Source organism: Clavelina lepadiformis, chromosome 4 (genome assembly GCF_947623445.1).
Source record: "Clavelina lepadiformis chromosome 4, kaClaLepa1.1, whole genome shotgun sequence".
Lineage (NCBI taxonomy): Eukaryota > Metazoa > Chordata > Ascidiacea > Aplousobranchia > Clavelinidae > Clavelina > Clavelina lepadiformis.
Window position 1 is genome coordinate 418,768 of NC_135243.1, and position 13,778 is coordinate 432,545.

The 13,778-nt window shown below is 39.7% G+C and overlaps 1 protein-coding gene across 7 annotated transcripts; it reads left to right on the forward strand.

Moving 5' to 3' along the window:
• Nucleotides 1–351: 351 nt before the first annotated feature.
• Nucleotides 352–11,980, forward strand: LOC143452215 (5-oxoprolinase-like). 7 transcript variants are annotated; one of them, XM_076953099.1, is made up of 11 exons: nucleotides 352–485; nucleotides 686–777; nucleotides 1,080–1,253; nucleotides 6,106–6,204; nucleotides 6,489–6,577; nucleotides 6,690–6,896; nucleotides 7,269–7,419; nucleotides 7,589–7,676; nucleotides 8,459–8,665; nucleotides 8,846–8,955; nucleotides 9,021–11,980. In XM_076953099.1, the coding sequence occupies exons 3-6, from the start codon at nucleotides 1,094–1,096 to the stop codon at nucleotides 6,741–6,743; spliced, it is 402 nt and encodes a 133-aa protein (XP_076809214.1). In that variant the 5' UTR covers nucleotides 352–485; nucleotides 686–777; nucleotides 1,080–1,093; the 3' UTR covers nucleotides 6,744–6,896; nucleotides 7,269–7,419; nucleotides 7,589–7,676; nucleotides 8,459–8,665; nucleotides 8,846–8,955; nucleotides 9,021–11,980. The 7 variants fall into 6 exon arrangements, with proteins under 7 accessions (XP_076809214.1, XP_076809208.1, XP_076809209.1 ...); XM_076953096.1 differs by lacking the exons at nucleotides 352–485; nucleotides 686–777; nucleotides 1,080–1,253; nucleotides 6,106–6,204; nucleotides 6,489–6,577 and having other exon boundaries at nucleotides 6,758–6,885; nucleotides 9,021–11,979; XM_076953093.1 differs by lacking the exons at nucleotides 352–485; nucleotides 686–777; nucleotides 1,080–1,253; nucleotides 6,106–6,204; nucleotides 6,489–6,577 and having other exon boundaries at nucleotides 6,743–6,896; nucleotides 9,021–11,979.
• Nucleotides 11,981–13,778: the final 1,798 nt, after the last annotated feature.

The window sequence follows — 13,778 nt, forward strand, 5'->3', positions numbered from 1 at the left end:
CAGATTTATGGGTACTTGGATCACAATAAGGCATGGGCAATGTTTTTCAAACAAAATTGCCGTCTTATTAGTAAATGATGAACATTTTGTAGTAATAACTAGGCCTAATAACACTTTTTTGCAGTGTAGCCTAGCTGCTGAAGAATTGTTTGGTAATAAAATTGCTAATCCTAACTTCATTATCGATATTAAAAGCATTCATTGCAAATGCAGCGGAAGTATTTCACAGATCTGCCAACTTACTGATGTCTGCGGTAAATTGCAAATAAAGTTACAAAATAGCTCACGGATCTACCGAATACAGTAAAATAAACACATATTTACATGCAAACTTTAAATTTATTTAGATATAACAAACAGCTGGATGTCATAAAACTTGTTTTCCTGTTTATTTAACTTGACAAAGAAGATGAGCAGCAAAAGAAACTTTCAGTTTGTGATTGACCGAGGAGAAACCTTCACTGACATCAATGCAAAGTGCCCAAGTTAGTATGAGGTTGTAGTTAGTAGTTGATTAATCTTTATATAGAGAAGCCAGTTCTTTGACAGTTAGGTTTTATTTTTGTATCAATATTTATGCTTTGCAAATAAAGTTTAACAGATCTGAACCTGCTGCTTGCAAACTTGCATTGACAAATAATTTTATTTGTTTAACTTCTTGATTTCCTTAATTATACATTCTTAGATGGGAAGACAAGAGTGATGAAGCTGTTGTCTGTTGATCCACAAAATTATCCTGATGCTCACAAGGAAGGAATTCAAAGGATAATGGAAGAGGTTTGTGACAAAAATAAACATATTTATGGAAAAGTTCATCATAAATTTGCAGATGATTTTAATTTCTCATTGCTCCGTCAAGTTTAATTATTTGCTTCGTTGACGAAACTAAAAAGATTGTTATAAAATGTAGTTTGAATTTTTATGCTTAAATACAAATAGGTCTGTAGTTTTGTATGTAATTAAGCGTAGTTTCCCATCTTTTCCTCAAGTTTAATCATTTGTTGACATGGCTAAAACTACAGAGCTATGAATCTATACACCGCCTAATTATGTATGCATAGTTTAATTTTGTTTTAAAGAGTTGAAAATTGTAATGATCGAATCATTCGACTCAAGTAGGATCGATTTCATACCATGGAAACGACGGTCGCCACAAATGCTCTCTTCGAGAGGTAACATGAGAGAATGGCACTTGCTCTCACTGAGGGTTGGAGATATCCTCTTTACATTGGAAACCAATCAAGACCAAAAATGTTGGACCTCGTAAGTTTATTAACTCTGATATTTCCAGTTGACAATGCAGTTGTATTAAGCTACTACCTACTGGTGACTTTATACGTGGGTTTTGTACTTTTCGTCTTTGCTTATTTTATAGTTTCTATGGTTTTAAATACTTAATCAAGGATGAGTTTATTACCACTTTTTACTTTGATTTAAAGCAGCGGTTCTTAACCTTTTTGATCTGCTTTCCCATTAAAGCCAACCAAAAAACTCAAATTTCCCCTTACTGATTTTCTAGTTTTCCGTTAGTTTTAGTACAGTAAATACGCTTAAGGTAGTGTCTGACTAGAGCTCAAGTAGGCCTCACTTCTGTATGTAATTATAGTAGTGAACTGAACAGACAGTTGTAAATAATTGTATTCTAATTGCACAGCTTTAAGAGACAAAAAACTAAACTAAGCTGCAACACAAAAAGGTAAAGTTAAACAAAAGCATAAAAGGAAAACTGGTAATCTTAAAATGGTGAATCGTAATCATGCAACTGAAAAGAACTGAGGGACTGAACTGAGAACATAAATAGCGTGATTACGAGATATGCGACGAAGCTACAAGGGGCGTTGATTGATGACTGCGCGGGGCGTTGCATTAATCATTACATTCTCCCGGCCCAACAACGAAGCATAGCGTAAATAAATATAACATGCGAATTAAATAAATCAAACCGTATCAACAATATCAACAATTGCACATGAGTACAACACATCAACAATAGCGTATGACAAATCTATGGTTCGGTAACATATCTGATTGGAGGCACTCCCTTATTGCTGCGGGCCGACCGACGAATCTCCGCTTCTGCCGGTTCGATTACCATTTGCTCAGCTGAAGTTAAGGGCACTTCAGCGGATTGTTCAGGTTTGTTAAGAATGTTCTGAGTATCATGGATTTGCGGTGTAGCAGTGACAGGTTGTTCACTTTCAATCTCGTGCGGCCGACAAGGGGCTAGATCCTTCAACGAGACCGTTGATTCCCTTCCATCCTGATATCGGACACGTGCGTACGTTGGATTTGTGTTGACCAAATCAACTTCATCGACTAAAGGCTCATGTTTGCTTGAGCGGACGAATCGACGAAGGAATACTTTGCCTGGACCCACCAGCCACGATGGCAGGGCCGTGTCGTTTTCCGATCGTCGGTTAAAGGCGAAAAATCTTTCGTGCGGTGTAGCATTAGTTGAGGTGCATAGGAGCGAACGGATCGAGTGTAATGCACCGGGAAGCACTTGTTCCCATTCAGAAACATTCATCCCCCTTGACTTCAGGGCGAGTGTTACTGCTTTCCATATGATACCGTTGTACCGTTCAACTTGAGCATTTCCAGTAGGATGGTATGGAGTACAGCTGCTCGTTGCTATACCGAGGCCATGCAGATAGGATTGTAGTTCCTTTGACAAGAATGATGAACCTCGGTCTGAATGAATATAATTAGGTAAACCTACAAGTACGAATAAAAGTTTCAAACTTTCGACGACAGTTGATAAGTGCATGTTCGGACATGGTGTTGCAAATGGAAACCTCGAGTATTCGTCAATGATTGTGAGTATGTACTTGTTTTTACCTTTAGATGGTAGAGGTCCTTTGAAATCGATACTAACACGTTCCATAGGCTTTGTTGCTTTGATGAGGTTCATTTCAGGCATTTTATAAAACTGGGGTTTACATTCTTGACAGACACGGCAGTTCAAGCACGCTTTGCAAACTTCTTCAGTGGAAAAAGGCAGGTTTTTTGTTCGAACGAAGTGCAGTAATCTTGTTACACCTGGGTGACACAGCATGTCATGAATGTCATTGATTTGACAATTTTGATTCACGGATGCACTGTACGCTCTGGTGAAGGAATCAGCGCCGACGTTTAGCTTACCTGGTCGGTAGTGAATGGTATAACCTAAGGACGCAAGTTCCATTCTCCAAGTTTGAATTTTGTTGTTTTTAATTTTTGTTCGGCGGCGATTGTCCAGCATGAACGCCACTGATCGTTGATCTGTTATGAGCTCGAAATGTCGACGAAGGAGGAGATCTCTCCATTTTCTGGTGGCTTCGATAATTGCAGTCGCCTCTTTCTCTACTGCAGGATACGATAATTCCGCCCCATGGAGCATTCGAGAGTGGAAAGCAACGGGGCGACCACCTTGATTCAAGGTGGCAGAGACGGCGACATCAGATGCATCACATTCTACTACAAACGGCAATGTTTCATCAATTGACTGAAGGGATGCATTCATTAACTCGCCTTTAAGGTTGCTGAATGCTTGACAAGCCTCGTCGTTTAAAGGAAAGGAGTCAGCTGTTGCTAGTGGTTTCACCTTGTCGGAAAATTTTGGAATCCACTTTGCGTAATATGCCAGCATTCCCAAGACTCGTTGTAATCCTTTTTTGTTTTGAGGAAGAGGAAACTCTTGAAGGGGTTTTAACCGTTCTGGGTCTGGCTGAATAAGTTTATGCTGGACTCTGTACCCTAGAACGTTGATGTGAGGAGCAGACTTGACGGTTTTGGTTTCATTAAACGATAAGTTTCGACGCTTGAAGGCCTTTAGAAACTTTTTTACGTTGAGATCGTGTTCATCTTGATTTCGGCCACAAACTGTTACGTCATCTTGATAAGCATAAACGTCTTTTAAGTTCTCCTCTTCAATGATGCGATTGATGGCACGTTGAAAATTAATGCCACCGTTCGTGACTCCGAATGGGATACGTTTGTACTGCCACAATTTACCGTTTGCTTCAAATGCAGTGTATTTACGGTCTGAAGAGAGAATAGGAATTTGATGGTAAGCAGATTTCAAGTCATATCGAGAGTAAGTGCTATACTCTGCAAGTTGATTTACCATCGCATCTATTCTGGGAAAAGGATATGCGTCTAATTCTGTATACAAATTGATCGTCTGCGAGTAATCAATACACATACGTGTTTTCTCTCCAGTTCGTACAACAACAATTTGGGCACGCCAGGGTGAACGGCTGGTTTCGATAATGTCATCTTCGAGCAATTTCTTGATTTCGCTGGCAATGAAGTTTCTGTCTGCTTGGTTGTACTGCCGAGATTTCACAGCGATTGGCTTACAGTTCCGAGGTAAGTTTGGAAATAGCGTTTCGGTTGGCACTAATGCAGCAGGAAGTGCACAAGAAGAAGATTTAGATATAACAAAATCTTCAAGACAGCCGTCATACTCAATTACGAGCCGTTTATGTTGCTTTTGAAAAGTTTGGCCAAGTATAATATCCGCACAGAGATGATCCATGACACCAAAGGTTACAGCAGTATACGTTTGATTGTTAATTGCAACATCAGCAACGCAGACGCCGCTTATCGTACAGGATAACTTCGATTGCGCCATTGATACTGTTTGCTGCGTTGGCGAAACGTCAAGGCATAGCGACTGTATAGTTTTGTTACTAATGTAATTGTCAGAGCTCCCAGAGTCCACCAGTGCACATAATTTTCTTCCGTTTATGCAAACTGATAATGTTGCAGCGGATAAGCTGTAAGGACACAATGCACATAACCGTAGATCTGGCGTTAAAGTTGCAGAAACTTCATGGCCTGTTTTAGATTTACAAACTTTCATAAAGTGTCCAAGCTTACCACACTTGTTGCATGATGAATTCCGGGCGGGACAATATTTTCTCTCGTGGTAGTTGTAACCGCAGAAGTAGCACTTCTTCCGATTCGACGTTGCAACAAAGTTCTGAGAGTGCACCATGTTAGTGGCCGAAGTTTCTGAATTTTCTTTGGGGATCGTCACCAGAGGTTCGCACGTTTCCGCAGCAGCAATCGTTGTAGGTAGATTATAAGCCAGCGAGTTCCGATGAGCCGTATCCAGGGCATTTGCTTGGTCGAATGCTGTCTTGAGGTCAAGAGTACTGTTTTCCAGTAAACGTTGTCGTATAATGGGTGATAAAATTCCATTTATGAAGGCGTCTCTACATAGTTCTTTTCGATATTGTTCACCAGAAATGTCCTTACACTGACAGTTTTTGCTTAAGATTTGTAAAGCTTGCATGAACTCTTGTAAAGATTCGCCGTTTTGTTGTTTGCGGGTCGCCAATAAATGGCGAGCGAAAATCTCGTTTGGTTTTTTGACAAACAAGTCTTGAAGAATTTCGACAGCTGCTTCATACGTAGTGCAGTCTTCTATGAATTCAAAAATTTCTGCAGAAACGAAATTGGTCAATAAACGTAGTTTGTTAAATGCCGTGCTGTTCACTTGCGCTTCGTGTTCTATGGTATAGTTCTCAAATGTCTTTTTCCAATGTTTCCAAGATTTTGCAGCAGTGTCCGAGTTCACATCGATTTCTAGTCGAGAAGGCTTGAAAGCATTTATTGTAGACGACATTGATCTTTGTCTCTTAAATTGAACTGAACAGACAGTTGTAAATAATTGTATTCTAATTGCACAGCTTTAAGAGACAAAAAACTAAACTAAGCTGCAACACAAAAAGGTAAAGTTAAACAAAAGCATAAAAGGAAAACTGGTAATCTTAAAATGGTGAATCGTAATCATGCAACTGAAAAGAACTGAGGGACTGAACTGAGAACATAAATAGCGTGATTACGAGATATGCGACGAAGCTACAAGGGGCGTTGATTGATGACTGCGCGGGGCGTTGCATTAATCATTACAAGTAGTTTATTTGTTTCATGCTGTTGTAGCTAGAAATAGAAACAAGTGAGGACTCAAACTAATTATGACATTATTTGTGCATATGGTTGTGCCTGCCTGTACAAACTCAACACCCAAAGCAACCCATGAGTTCAAAACTGTGGCCCTCCTGGGATTACATCTTCTGATATAAAATATAACATCTCACACTCCTCTATGCTCAGGTTCGATGGAAGTAGAGCAATATTGTCCAGCACGTGGTGTAATGGGGTACGCTATGACGTCATTTGAAGACCAACCCGGCATTATGTACAACATGGGAGGTATGGTGCCGCTAGGATATCCAGTATCAGTATGAGCATGTACGTTGCATGCATGCGCAAGCTAGGTAAATATTAATAAGATTACGTAAGTTATGTCCTTGTGTTGTCATCGTAGTGTCCCAACCATTTATTTCAGTGCTTGGTGTCGTAAACACGTGGCCGGGCACTTGTTTATATGATTTGTGGATATCCTGTCAAGTTCTTTGTTCTGTAATAAACAATGTTTTGTGACATGTAAATACTTGCATTGTGATGTGATGAAATTTGTGCCATTATTTATGTAGCAACATCAATAGACATAAGTCGATACGACGGGGAATATGAGCATGTGTTCAAGTCTACTACAGCTGGTGTCACCATAAAAGCACCACAGGTATTTTATTTTGAAATCTTAAATTAAAATGAATTGCATTATTTCTACCGACGGTAGAATATGTTGTCTTATTTTATTTGATTTCTATGACAGTTGAACATTTTCATCACAGCTTGGCATCGACACAGTCGCAGCAGTGTCTGGTCTATGCAATTTTTCCGGTTGAGATTGTTTGTCGTCAGCCCGAGTCCTCCCTCAATCTGCTGGGACCCACCCAGGCCCCACATGCTACAGAAAGGGTTGTCCGCTAACTGTGACGCCAATCTGTGTCTGGAGAGGTTGTTGCCAGAGCAAATGTTGTACGACTGGTAACAATACGGTTTGTGATGATTTAAACTTTAAAGTGTTGTTAAATATCAATGTTTAATTTTTATTTTCTGCACCTATGTGCATGCCGTGCTATCGTCTTATTACAAATACTTAAATCTCCAACCGTGCATAATTGCATCAATCCGAGGTAACTTATAAAGTGATTGTGAAGATAACATGCTGCAAAAGGTATCTTGGTCGTAGTTCATGCTACTTCTGTCGCTAAACGTTAATTAAAATGGCAAAATTTACATACCTAAGTATGCTCTGTTTCTCTGTGCGTAAGATCTTACCAGACATAAGAGCAAATGCATGTTGTCAACTGCATGCATCGACTGTTTATTACAATAAGTGATGTCATAATAGAGCTTGTGTTGTGCAGATTTTATTTCCATGGAGGTCATCTCGGCACTAGGGCCCATCACATGGCAACAGGTTATGTGGTTCTATGATTCATGGTCCAGCAATCATCGTCGACAATAACGGCACAATCTTGGCCGAACCCAACTGCAAGGCAAAGATGACTAAGAAAGGTACTACATTATGACATCATGGTAACAAAAATGGTATTACATTATGATGTCATGGTGACATCACTTAGAGTTTGACGAGGTTGGTCTCTTTCTTACGTGATAAGTTGACTACATCATTGTAGCTTGCCGAGATTAGAAATTGTAATTTTGTGAAAATTCGCTTATTCAGGTGACATCACCATCATGATAGGGAAGGGAAAGCCGAAGCATATTGGCAAGGAATTGGACGCCATCCAACTCTCTATATTTTCACACAGGTCAGTGTTATTTCGTAGATACAGTTTTTGGAAGCAAGTTTTATAACTGACAAGAACTGGAAAATTGAATATCAAATGCATGCAATGACCATTGGGGTAGTTGTAAGGTGTGGCTGGGTTCTGGGTCATTCTCCGTTATTTTAAATAGGTGTTATTTGTAATTGCTAATTGTTATTTCGTGGACTGAATTTCTTGAAGCGATTTTTATGACTGACAATTTACCCGAATGACAATAACTGGAAAATTGAATGTCAAATGCATACAATGATTAATTATGGGTTTAATTGTAAGTGAGGTTGGGTTATTTGTCATTCCCAATTAACTTTTATGGGATGTGTGCTAGACTGGGGTCACTGACCCCATCACTATGTAATAACTTCTGACCTTTGACATCAAAGGTTCATGAGCATTGCAGAACAGACAGGTAGGATTCTACAACGGACAGCGATATCCACTAACATTAAGGTATTTGTCTGGCTTGAACTTGTCATATTTATACATGTTTGTTATTTTATATTACTGGTCTAGATAATCATCCAGCACTGCTTTTATTTGTTTGGTATAATTTCTGCGAATTTATTGCACCAAGTTTTCTCAGCCCTTGACATTTTATCTGTGGTTCAGTCGTTGAAAGTCCTGTATAGTCTTGTGTATATTGCAAGACTTGCTTGTGTAAATATGTTCTTGATAACTGAGTAGTAGATTGTAGTCCTATTATGATGATTGTGTGTCGTTAGAACACTGATTATTTATTTAATGTGTAACATTACATGAATCAACAGGAACGACTTGACTTCTCCTGCGCTCTTTTCGGACCCGATGGTTGTCTTGTTTCCAACGCTCCTCACATCCCAATCCACCTAGGGGCCATGCAAGATGGGGTGCAGTAGCAGATGGTGGCGATAGAGACTAACGAGGGAGATTACATCCTCTCCAATGATTCATGCGCTGGACCAGTTCATTTTCTTGATCTCATCGTGATCACTCCTGTGAGTATGATCATGTGGTTTGCTTGGTGATGTGATAAATGTTACAGACTTAAACTTGCATTGGTCTATTTTCTGTCTATGGTGTACTTAGTTTTACGGTAGCCCAGGCATTTATTTAAGACAAATTATAAATGCCTGTTGTAAATGTTGGCAAATTTGATTTTTCCTCTGACGTCACAGATGTAACGGCCGTTCTGCTTTCACCAAGAAAATTCCCGGGATGTAGCGGAACCCGCAATCTCCATGACAACTTGGCCGACTTGAGGGCACAAGTTGCCGCTAACCAGAAGGTGAGTGTCTTTCTGACATCACAACTGTATCAATCACAGACATTTCAACAAGGTTTTCTATTTAGGGGATCCACCTGGTCCAGGAGCTTATATCGAGTTAGTGGTTGGAAGTGGTCCAAGCTTACATGGCACACATTCAACACCACGCCGAGGTCGCGGTCAGAAATCTGCTGCGCGACGTCTCCATGACAACGGACGGCGTACTTCGCGCTTCGGACAAGATGGACGACGGATCAGTGATCAACCTCCGCGTGGAGATCGACTCGCAGGAGAGCAGCGCCACGTTCGATTTCGAGGGGACATCCCCCATGGTGATAAACAACTTGAACGCGCCGAGAGCGATCACCAAGTCTGCCATCATCTACTCCCTCAGGTGCATGGTGGGCTACGACATCCCCCTTAACCAGGGCTGTCTCGCCCCTATCCACCTCCAAATACCCAAGTGGTCCATACTCGACCCCGATGATGACGCGGCCGTCGTCGGTGGCAACGTGCTTACGTCACAGAGGATCTGCGCGACATCTCCACGACAACGGACGGCGTACTTCGCGAGTCGGACAAGATGGACGACGGATCAGTGATCAACCTCCGCGTGGAGATCGACTTGCAGGAGGGAAACGCGACGTCTGATTTCGAAGGGACATCCCCTATGGTGATAAACAACTTGAACGCGCCGAGAGCGATCACCAAGTCTGCCATTATCTACTGATTCTACTGCCTCAAGTGCATGGTGGGCTACCACGTCCCGCTTAACCAGGGCTGCCTCGGCCCTATCCACCTCCTAATACCCAAGTGAATACTCCAAATACCCTATCCACGTCCACATCGACCGAATTGGTTCCTACTCGACCCCGAGATCCAGATATCCGGTCGTTCTCAAGAACTTCCAGCTTCTCCCGGGCACTGGCGGAGAGTGCCGTTATAGGGGCAGGGACGGGGTTTTGCGAGAGATTCTCTTTCGAAACAATTTAACGCTGTCAGTGTTGAGTAAAAGGAAGTTTCACAACTCTATGGTTGACCTTTGACCTTCCTTCATTGTGGTGAAGCCGCTATACGATGTATGCGTGTTAATGTTCGTTTATTAACTTCTGCTCTAGCGAATGTTTTAACTCGGCTTATGTTTTTCTAAATTTACTGAATTTTGTCAAAACTTTACGTTTTTAAGCCGTATTTTGATGCACTCGTAGACAATATTTTTTGCGTCACTCGCAAAATAACAGCGGTAATAATATAAATTACAAAATAACCGCGGTGTTGTTTCAAAGAACATCTGGTCGAATTTTTTGCTCTCGCTCTTTCAAACCTTGTCACGTGCATTAGCCTCAGCACTGCTTCTACAAGTTTTAAATTTGCGAGATAATTCACTGAAAGCGAATTCAGCTTATTCCAACACCAGCCAGACACAACATCCAGCTCCATGCGACCTGATGCGAGTTGTTGAAGCTTCTCGACTACTTGTGAGTGACCTTGCAGCCCAGCATTGGAGAGATCGCATTCTCAACTTACAGCAGATACTGATTATACACGGCCTACAAGATAAAAATATGTTTTAGGACAAGTTTGTATCTACCCAAGGTCCCGTCTCACAACTACTCGTCTGACCACACATTTACGCAATTTTATGACCTCATTGACCGTCCCCACGCCTTATCGCGTATCAATAAATAATCGATCCGGTTGCCTTTATTTCTACCTCACGTGCTGGCGCTACGATTATTCCTAGCTTTTATGTGTACGTTGTACAGTCGACTGTGCTTAATTCGGACACTTTGGTTCCGCTCACTTTTGGCCGAATTAAGCGGAGAAACGGCTTTTGTCCGAATTAATCGGAAAATCAATTGTTCGTTTCATGGTCATGCGTAAAGGCAAACAACGCATTTAAAATACTGTACTGTTGCGTAATAAATGAATTGCAGCTGCGCTATACTGCAGTAATTGGCAGTGATCGCATAAAACGCACAAGAGTTATACCTTCAGGTTAGTTGTATTGTACAGTATTTCGATACCAAACGATTCAACAAATACTGTATATTACTGTGTAACACACACATATACGCACTTTTTGATATCCCCACCAACGCAGCTAACTGCCCAAGTGTGAAGCAAGCGTCTTTATTTTTTTCTTCGTTTACTTTAGTGAACAATTTCACTTTTTTTACTAAACTTTTCTGTACCATTCTGTTCTACAAGATGGACACAATTGTACCGAAGTAAAAGCGACTATGAAGCTGGCACTGCCTTATATGAGTTCATTGTCGATTGTTACTGCATCGATCGTCATTGTTTCACCATAATCACTCATAATGCAACTGCATCTTGTGTTAAAACGAAAGAAGTACTATTTATTTTGTCATAACCTAACGATAGGAATTGCGAAACTGTGTCCGAATTAAGTTGAGAATTGTTCGAATTAACAAGAGTTTTTTACGTTCAATTTTTACTTTTGTTCCGTTCTCGAGCATTTTGGCCGAATAAAGCGGTTGTCCGAGTTATCCGGTGTCCGAATTAAGCGGATTCGACTGTATATCATTTGCTGCGCTAGTCTTAAGTAATCGCTTGTACACGAAGCAAAATAATGGTTGTCTCCTGTGTTTTTCATAATAATTATTTTATACAGAGCAAAGGGTAATTTTGTTTGATAACAATACGTTTTAACATTATCTATTGTTACGCAAGAAAAGCTGTGTTGATACATAATTTTTTTGCTTAGGTTAGCCAGAACAAATAGAACGAGGTAATTATTTCGCTTTTACACTAAACTGTACAAGAAATACGATTTTTAGTGATTTTTCCTATTATGTCGCCTACCAGCAGCAAGTAAACGTATATAACACGTTATGAATGTCAAATGTAATAAAAGCGTTTTTAAAACAAAATTTGTGAATCATTTACAGTAACTTAGCCAAAGAAGCTTCTATATTGAAGTGTGTGGCCTTTCGATTTTATTTGTCCTTCGTTATTTTATGACTTTGACTTCAGCAAATATTAAACCTGCAATTCTGATACAAAGCATATATTTAAAAGTAGATCACATCGACATCTTATAAAATGGCAATCCTCCTACATCGTCGCCAATTTTTGTTTTCTGAAGTAATTTTGATGCTTTATGACATCATTTGCGAACAGACATAAATTTACACTTCCTGACAATGATCTTAACCGAAGAAAGTTGCGATTATGACGTAACTATGATATTTGTTCGATCCCAGGTTGAAAATTGGAATCTGGGGTTTTTAGGCATTCCAGTTTATGCGAGATGACTTTTCAACGGGACGATTCTCGTTGTTGTTCATATTCGCGTCATGAAGCATTACGTAACTGTTACTGCCAATAGATTTTGTCAACGTATAACATTGCTAACTGATTTTAAATCATCTCAATTTATGTAAAGTATTTTAAGCACCAACCAACCAAAATGGTGATGTTTCAACTTGTAATGGAATGGAGTAAAATTTTGTGATTTTCACTGCATGAATTTTTCCAGTAAGCTGCTTTTCAGGGCAGCTTTAGACAACTCCGTTTCAATGATTGATGACGTAGATTGATTGTGCGATGTGGAACTGAATAACGAAGCACGACTTGTAGCTAGAGACATAGTTATCATAGTCGTAGTGAAAACAAATGCAAAGAAATAAGCTAACAAACTTAGCTTTCTGCTTAGTAAAGAAACAAGTCAAAAGAAAAATGTAATTACAGATACCTTAAAAATATCAAATAATTTACACTGAATTCATTCAATGAAGTTCTTACATTTTGTTAAAAGTCCTAACTATCCACAAGTCTTGTGTGTAAATTTCAACCGTCATTATTCCAGTTAGGTCACTGTGAATTGTTAGATGTAAAATTACTAAACCACGTGTTTCAACATAACCTGATATCAGTTGGTGGCAGCAATGAGTCAAAACTAATGATTTCCAGCGAGAAGAAGAAGTCTGTTCCTCTATATAAGCTAGACTGCATGAGGTGTGGGGTTAATTTAGTTGGCTTCTGGTAACTGTCAGCCAGTAATTAGCTAATTAACTGGCAATGAATGTGTTTCAGTTAAGGAACAGTTTGATGTAATAATGATGTAATGATTTGATGATGTATTCATGGTTTCCGTTATAAAAAGCCTGTAAAAATTGTGCATGTAAAAATCTGCATTCAACATAAATTAAAAAACTGCCGAAACTGGCAAGGTGTGTGCAGTATTTAACTATTGTAATTGTAACTTTGAGTAAATTCTTCAAGATTCACCAAAGCGCGTGCTGTTGCTGAGATGGGGTTATTCTTAAGCTTGTGAATGAAGGTCGGTAAACTAAATTTTTAGTCAGAAAAATGACGTAATCTGTACACGATAACAGGTCATCCGTTTCCTTCAGCAAAATGCTGAGACTCTTTAAACTATTACAACGACTGTCTGTTTAATTTATTAATTGCTCAGTTAGCATTAAATAGTTGCTCAGATTTTTAGTTGTATTATGCATGGTGGTTTAGATATTTAGTTATATAACATTGGTTAAATTTCATTGTGTCATGTTAGTTAGAACTGTCATGTGTATGAAATGGTTTTAGTAAAGTCATACATGGTGGGAACAAAGGAGCTGAATGGGCCCTTTGTGACAAAAGGGCTGTAGTGGCCTAGGCCTCCGCTTTTTATACTTGAGGGCCAGGTTCCCTCACTTTTAAAAACCAAATCTGTTAAAAATATGGCAGACCTAAAGCTATAGTCGAGTCTCGAATTTTACAAATAAACCTAATCTTAGTCCAGCCGCATTGGACAAAGTTTCGCCATCGCCTTCACTCGTAGTTGTGAAGCAAGTTTATAGAAGTAGCGACCTATC